At 39.7% G+C, this 8,806-nt stretch overlaps 1 protein-coding gene across 1 annotated transcript; it reads left to right on the top strand.

Moving 5' to 3' along the window:
- Positions 1-2,404: 2,404 nt before the first annotated feature.
- PHYBLDRAFT_95948 (hypothetical protein) lies at positions 2,405-6,816 on the top strand (the record flags this gene model as incomplete). Its single annotated transcript, XM_018443933.1, has 6 exons — positions 2,405-2,555; positions 2,697-3,617; positions 3,675-4,647; positions 4,735-5,884; positions 6,025-6,580; positions 6,623-6,816. Coding segments are annotated over 6 exons (3,945 nt in total), but the record flags the coding sequence as incomplete, so codon positions are not given.
- Positions 6,817-8,806: the final 1,990 nt, after the last annotated feature.

The following is an 8,806-nucleotide window of genomic DNA, read 5'->3' as shown; positions in this document are numbered from 1 at the left end:
AATTATAACAATTAAACAATTAGATAATTAGATAATTAGATAATTAATAATAATAATGCAATAATAAATGTGCTTCTTGTTTCGTTCTCTCTTACATTTAGTCGAAATAAACTGACCATATCTATCTATTTATCTATATCTTTTGCTTAAATTCTTTGGCTATAAAATTTGTAAAGACAACACTAGTATATATATGTGTGTGTGTGTATTTGTATTCATATAAAAAGTCTCTTAATTAAAAACCAAAATTGCCTATTTCTTTATATGTCTATATTATTAATACTGCTATTATTTTGCTGGTATCTACTTAAATAACTAGTAATATAAAATAGGCGTCATTATTAACAACATTTCAATTAACAACATTACCGTCATTAACAAAGAACCCAAATAAAACAACTCCATTCTTATAGAGAATTTATTTGGTTCTTTATTTGTAATTATACTAATAATTTTCTTTTATATAAGTGAGTGTGGGTGTGAGTGTGGGGAACTTTCTCTTTTTTTTTCTTTTTTTTTTGGTTGTTGATTAACTATAGCTTTCTTGGTAATTGAACCTTGCAGAGTCATCAGTCACGCGCATCATCTTACCCTTCCAAGGTCCGTTTATTTTATTTATTTTTATTGTCGCTCTAAAGATCAGTCGTTTTCATCTCCACTCTTTACAGATTACACATCGGCCTCTTCAACACCCGCGCAGTCTTTCCTTCTTTATCTGTCTTTCTTTCTCTTTCTATCTCCTTCTCTCTCTTTTTTTTATATTTTTTTTTCTTTTTTTTTCTTTTTCATTATTTCTATCGCTTACTCGCGGATTCCTCCCAATTTACCCTCATCATGCCCTTGTCACGACGACGCTCTCTAGACAGCAACCAACCCCCGACCGGGAACAATACTCGACAACGTACAGATCCTGGCCACACACATCAGCCTCAATCTCATCTCTCGAGACCGAGCAGTCCGACCAGAACAGATCCACTACATCAAACACCCAGAGTACATTACTACAATTTAAAACACCAAGAACTCGATTTGCTCTCATTTCCAAGAGGCAGAACAAGTGAAGATGATGCCGTCAATCGTTCGGCCTATCCACCTCCACCTTCAGCCCAAGCGAGTGGCATGCGAAGGAGCGAGTCAGGAGACCAACGACGGCCAGTTCTTCTCACTAGTGGTAAAGCATCCTTTAACACTCGACAAAAATACTTATACCTTTAATTCTTTTATTTTACTTTATTTTACTTTACTTTATTTTTAAAATTATATTAGATCCGGGGCTGCTCAGTGTACAACAACCCAGAAGCAAAAAGAGAAACATCTTTCGATTCGGCAAAAAAAAGAGTAAGTGGCTCGTGTTTGACAGCCCAAAGTTTTGAAACCATTACTTCAATTTATTTATATATATATATTTATTTATTTTATTTATATATTTTATATATTTTTGATAGGCCGCACAGATTTGAATGGATTGTTGTCAGGTACAGCAAGCTCCATTAACATGGGTTGTGGAAACAGCTCTTCTGCTTCTATTGTCTCCAATTCTTCTGCAGCTACGTCAAGTGGTCGCAAGAGGTCTAAAGATTATGAAAAGAACTATCCACTTCATCCTCTCGACATACCTTCTGGTGACGACATGTCTCGGGGCGGTAGTGGTGGATCCCGCGGCACGCCTTACATTAATTCAGAACGCAAGGTATCCTCTGGATCAGGCTCCGGTTCCGGATCAAGTCGTAGATACACAGATCGCAAGAGATCTGACGGAAGTGTCTCATTTGCACTCGACCGGGGAGATAATTCGCGAGATCTAAAGGTAAAAACGCCAATCCCAAGCTTCCTTAATAACATCTTTATTAGCACATGGAACGTAAGTTTTGTTTTTTGTCGTAAAGAAGAGAGAGTGAGAAAAAATATATAAAAAAAAGGAAAGAGAGGGAGAAAGAAAGTACAGAGGCCCAACGAGCCTGACTGCAAGTTGTAATAGTCGATCAGAACTTCACAAGCATGGATGGTATCGTTAATCCAGGATACCAAATACATCCTTTAGCACCTCACCCTCTACAGGTAGTAAGTATCCATTAAAGCATACGCCACGATACTGACATACTATAGACTTCTGACTCGGGAATGTCGAACGAGCTGTGGATTGCTCCTGACAGCTGGGCTGTACAGCAGCCAGAACAGAGCGATGGTACTATGTACTCTTCAATAGCATCAGGCGAAGACGATGGTCCAGTGTGTGATAAATATTCAATTGGTGTACAAGATGAATGGGAAGAACGTAGCAAAAATGCAAGTATTATACTTTAAATTTGGCAGAAGAATCGATTACATACATACATTGACGATGGAGACAGTACTTATATTGGATCTACTAACTTTTTACTTTAATTTTTTTATTATAAAGGCTTGTATCCGAGTCTTTCGACCGGACAAAACGTTTGCAACTCTTCAAGTACCATTAAACACAACTACAGCAGAATTCATGCATCGATTAGCTGGAAAATTCTTTCTTCAGGATTTGTCAAAGTACAGTCTGGTGCTTAGACAACATACTCGTGGTGTGTATTTTTCTTTATGTTTATTTTTTGCACCTCAACTCAAATAATATTTCTGCTCTTGCTTCTTCTTTCTACAATGCTATTGTAAAACAAATATATGTATATATCGGATCAATCAATGAATCAATCTATCTTTTGTAGAACGTGCACTTCAGCCTAACGAAAAGCCGCTCATGATACAAAAGAGACTTTTGGAACAAATGGGATACACGGAACAAGACAAACTGGAAGACGTCGGTCGAGAAGACAACTCATATCTCCTTCGCTACACATTCGGCTCGAATTTGATCCACACCATTGAAGAAGAAGGTCCACCAGAAAGATATCGGGAGGTGAACTTTGAAGGGCGCAATATATCTACCATCCCAATATTTCTTTACAAGTACTCGTCACGAATATCATCTCTTGATCTATCAAAAAATCTGCAGATCGAAATACCACTGGACTTTGCCGAGTCATGTCACAATATCAAGAAATTAATACTCGCCAACAATGAACATGGCACAATTCCAGCATCCGTTCGAACCATGCACACCCTTGAACACCTCAATGTGTCTGGAAACCAATTGCGCGATCTGAACCACATCCGGCTTGAAGAACTCCAGAGACTCACCACCTTCAAAGCAATCAACAACCAATTCTCTTCTCTTCCCAAAGCATTCTCAATCCTAAACCACCTTACAATTCTTTTTATTTCAAACAACTGCCTTAGCGAATTTCCAGACGTCATTTGCGAAATCACCAGTCTGGCCTATCTTGACATCAGTTTCAACAAAATGGCATCTTTACCAGACAATATCGGAGATCTCGTAAATCTCGTTGGCCTATTCGCGATTGGTAATCATTTTGAAGGAAGTCTACCGGCAAGCTTTGCAAAAATGGAAAAATTGGTAGAGATCGATATCCGACAGAATCGGATCACAGAGCTTGATATCCTCTACCTGCTACCCAAACTGGAGGTCCTCCTGGTAGATTACAATGCCGTCAGCGTCGTTAGCTCTCAATTCACAAACCTTAAAAAACTCAGCATGTTTAAAAACCACCTCACTCAATTCAACCTCGGTTTCTGTCGACGCTTGAAAGATGGCAATATACCAATCGAAAGCATCCCTGATCAAGAATCGTTTGGAATAACCACCATGTTGACCGAATTGAACCTTTCTTGCTGCAAACTTTCCTCTCTCCCTTCCGATCTGTTCTTCGGCATGCCCTGTCTGGAAACCATATCTCTTGACAGCAATACTCTCAATACTCTTCCGGCCAGTATCGGATCTTTGCAGAAACTCATCAAATTGTCTGTGCAGAACAATGTTCTCGACAGTCTTCCGGCCGAGATTTCTAAGCTCAGTCTGCTCAGGATATTAGATGCCCAAAAGAACAACCTCAAGGTGCTGCCAAATGAAATCTGGATGTGTGCCTCACTCCAGATCCTCAACTGCTCCTCAAACCTGCTCGAGTCCTTCCCTGAGCCTTATACCACGCCTAGTATTGCACTTCGTCTTCCTTCGGCCGAATCCTACGTAAACCCAACAGCAAATAACACAGCCATAGATACCTACACTGGTCATGGAAGTTCAACGCCTGTACCACCAGGCGAGTACCCTTCTCACGCATATCCTCATCTCGATGACGACTCTTCCGTCAGCTCACCCAATTCCGCCCTCAACGCTCCACCTGATTTCAATCCCCCATCCTTCTTTGCCAGCCCTCGCAACCACCCACCACCACTTTCTCTGTCTCTGAGACATCTTTTCTTGGGAGACAACAGACTAACCGATGATGTCTGGTCCCCACTTTCCCTCTTCCTTGAGCTCAGGACTCTCAACTTGTCCTTTAACTACCTTTATGACATTCCACCTGAAGGTCTCTGCCATCAGCACTTGTACGAATTATACCTTTCCGGAAACTATCTTGCTTCTTTACCTGCAGACGATATTGAGAAGCTGACCTTTTTGCGTGTCTTGGCACTCAACGGTAACAAACTTCAGACCCTTCCGGCTGAAATTGGCAAACTGAGAAAACTGCTTGTCTTGGATGTTGGTAACAATGTGCTAAAATATAACATTTCCAACTGGCCATATGATTGGAACTGGTAAGTTTTATTATTCTTCTATAAAAAAAACCAAAACCACACACACAGAAATATATATATTAACCTTTCTTTTATATATGTTTGTAGGAACTGGAACTTGAGCCTAAAATACCTTAATTTATCTGGAAATAAGCGTCTAGAAATCAAAAAGAATGTTCCTGATCAACACAGTCCAAAGGAGAAGAACATGTCCGATTTTAGCGCATTAAAACGGTTGTGTGTGCTCGGCCTTATGGACATCACCATACTTGGCGTGTCTGTTCCGGACGACTACCAAGAAAGACGTGTGCGCACTTCTCTGTCCGAGGTGAACAACATGGGATACGGTATCGCAGATTGGCTGGCTCCTAACAACCACATTTCCACCTGGGATCTTGTCATGCCACGGTTCAGAAAAAATGACGATGAATGTCTGTTTGGCCTTTTCGATGGTCGCAAGACCATAAGTAATGGTTGCAAACTTACCCACTTTCTCTATGACTCTTTCAAAAAGCACTTTATACAAGAACAGGCAAAGACTCGCAATGATGACACCATCATTTCGGCTCTCAGACGTACGTTCTTGTCACTGGAAAAGGAACTAGGTTCCTTTACCACAGACACAAGTGTTGGTGCTTCGGCTGTTGTGTGCTACATCGCACGCACCAAGCTCTACGTGGCCAATGTTGGTGACTGTCTTGCAATCATCTCCCGAAACAACGGACAGGCATACGAAATCACCCAAAAGCACATCCCGCTCAACCCAAGCGAGACCTCTCGAATTAGCGCTGCCGGAGGATTTGTGTCCAAGACTGGTCTCTTGAACAACAAGATTCATGTTTCCCGAAGCTTTGGATACTTTGATATGATTCCGGCTGTGAATGCAAATCCGTATGTGTCAACAATCGAGTTGACAGAGTACGATGAGTTTGTTATCATGGCCTCTCGTGGTCTGTGGGATCGTATGTCTTACCAGACAGCAGTCGATATCGCACGAACCGAAAAGGATGACCTGATGGCGGCTGCCCAGAAATTAAGAGATTTTGCTCTTTCGTATGGAGCGTCCGACGACCTTATGGTAATGATCATCGGTGTTGGAGACTTGTTTGACAAGCGAGATAAACGTCTACGAAATATGCGAGGAAACGGATCAGGTCGAGGTGGATCCGGACAGGATGGCTCTGGAATGGATGATGGTTCTTCTATGATGGTTGGAAAGAATAAGCGACGTGGAAAGGAAGAGTTCCTTGGAGACTCGGTAGGTTATTTCTTTATATATAAAATAAATGATGATAATGACAATGACAATAATAAAGAGAGAGAGAGAAAGAAAGAAAGAGATGGATAGGTCCGTGAGAGTTAATTATAATGCTTTACTCACTTTTAATGGCATATTAGACGCTTGCTCGTTTGGAGAAAGAAGTATTACCTCCAGTAAATCAATTGGCCTTGGTGTTTACGGATATCAAGAGCTCTACTTTGTTGTGGGAGACCCAACCAGAAGACATGCGGTCTGCTATCAAGATACACGATGCTGTAATGCGTCGCACGCTGCGAACCGTGGGTGGCTATGAAGTCAAGACCGAAGGAGATGCATTTATGGTCTGCTTCCAGAACATTACCTCTGCTCTTCTGTGGTGTTTTACTGTTCAAATCCAACTACTTGAGGCTGACTGGCCAACCGGTATTCTGGAGACTGAAGAGGGATTAGAGGTTGTAGAAAAAGGAGTCGTACTTTATCGTGGATTATCGGTACGAATGGGTATCCATTGGGGTACTCCTGTGTTTGAGCGTAACCCGATCACAAATCGAATGGACTACTTTGGCCCGGTGGTCAACAAGGCAAGTCGTATATGCAATGCTGCAGATGGAGGTCAGATTTGCGTGTCTTCTGATGTCCTGGCTGCTCTGCGCAACATTCCTGGTGTATTCAATGAAGATAAGAGATCAGCCAGTGAAGACGTTACATCTACTTTCCCAACCCGCCCGCCTTCAGTACCGACCGATTCTTCTGCGTCGATTTCGTCTGTTGGTGGATTTTCGGTAAACAAGGATATACTTCAGCTGAAGCGTCTTGGGTTCCATGTGATGGAACTTGGTGAACGGCGTCTCAAGGGTCTTGAGACTCCTGAGATGCTGAGCTTTGTGTATCCTAAACAGCTTTCAGGACGTATGGAAGTGAACAAGAGCGAGGCTCTGGTTGAGCCATCCTTATCTCTTGCCAACAAGACGCCATCGAATGACCTTGGCGACAATTCTTTCGAGGATCAAGGAGAAGTGTCAAACACAGAAGGCTCTGGTGAGCAAGGAAGGTCAAGATCGACACTTTCTCTTTCGCGACCCAGTATAAAACCATTAGGATCTGGTCGAGGACATTCAAATCGAACAATTGATCCTGCATTTGTGTGTGCTTTAAGCAACTTGGCTGTACGTCTGGAACGTCTTACGTCGGGTAGGGTTATCCCAACCAGTGCTAAATCAGGAGGAAGCAGTATTGAGCTACCTAATGGCTCGGTTGAGGTGAAGAATCCTATAAGCCCTGATCAATCTCTTGTCTTTAATGTGCTCGATAACCACATTAAAGAAGACGCCGGTGATGAAGAGCTACTTATACTGATGGAAAACTTCATAACGCGTATAGAGGTATGTTAGATAGATATTCATACTATGCCTATGCCTATGCCTGTACTTATTGTGTTTAAATGTCTTTTTCTTATTCTTATTATCTATCTAGAATGCTGTCTCAACACTCTATCTTCAAAAAGTTGGTCGATTTGCTCAAGTGCTGGAGAAACTTGGGGAGGCGATTGATATGGACCCGTCATACATTATGAAAGCCCTCCAGATGTATGCTCAAGTTGGTGGATTGAATACCAGACCATCATAACAATCATATAGATGTTTTAGCCACTCATCTAAACAAAAAAAGTACTCTCTTTTCTTCTTCTTGGTTCTTTATTTATTTATTATTCTATTCTTCTTTTAATTTCATAGTCATCAAGATGTGTGGTAAAGAAATACCACTGTTTTGATCTTACTCTTACTCTTTTCTTTTCTTTTCTTTTATTTCTATCTTCCTTTGTGGGTTGGTGGTACTCTGGACTCTTGCTTGTTCTATTATATTCCATTTTGTTTTTATTGTTTTTTTTTATACTGAGATGAATCTTTTGCTTCCCTTATTCGACATACTTTTCTTTTTTTTAGCTGTATTTTTTTTCCTCTTTTTAATATTTTGTATTTTATTTTATTTTTTAGTATTATTGTGAAGAATAAAGTATTGGAGTATAGCGACTATACATAAATATCTACATCTTCGGCTGCGTATTAGTGATACTTTAATTGGTCAGAGTGTGGGGATTGGAGAATCAGATAGATATAAGAGACCCACGATTTTGCACGGGGTATGGCAACTTATATTTCAAGATCATTTGTCCAAAAACAAATTGATATTCAACCTTATTTGGATTTTGTGAGTATTCGAATTACCCGTTCCAAATGATGATAATGATAATCTAGTAATTAAACATATAAAGACAAAAAGGAAATACACTATAGTTTTTTGTTCAAAAAAAAACAAATCAAAGTGATTTACTTATAGTCTTGGTAATAATATCTGGTTGGTTTATACGCACAATCAATATATAAATATCATTCATATTTTGTATACAAGATTTATTACCTAAAAGCGAATCATACCAAGGTACAAGAGTTCTTGGCTCCAAGATACTATCAAAGTTTAATGATCAATATATTAAGCTCAATATATATACATTTTATTATCAGTTGAGTTTATTATTTATTCTTTTAAGATTTGGTCTTGGTTGAAGAAAATTCAATTCAATTCGATTTAATTCAATTCAATTCAATTCAATAGGTTTAGCAAATTTTATTTTATTTTATACTTTATCTGGCGGGTTGTAAATACAAACTTCATTGTCGTAAAAATAAAATAATAATGGCCCGTTATTGAATGTATCACCTATCAAGTCAAATTACAACTTGTAAGAAATATAGGGAGCAATTATGGTGGTAAATGCACTTGTACAGAATTCTCTACCAATATTCTGGGTTGTCTTTTCTTGTCCGCAAATTTTATCGTCTATATATTCATTTCGTCCCCTCATCATCTACTTACCAGTTGATACCTTTTCTTTTGGGTTGTATTGACTTGACTTTAAAG

Source organism: Phycomyces blakesleeanus (assembly GCF_001638985.1).
Source record: "Phycomyces blakesleeanus NRRL 1555(-) unplaced genomic scaffold PHYBLscaffold_21, whole genome shotgun sequence".
Taxonomy (NCBI): domain Eukaryota; kingdom Fungi; phylum Mucoromycota; class Mucoromycetes; order Mucorales; family Phycomycetaceae; genus Phycomyces; species Phycomyces blakesleeanus.
This window is presented reverse-complemented; position numbering and strand designations above follow the sequence as displayed.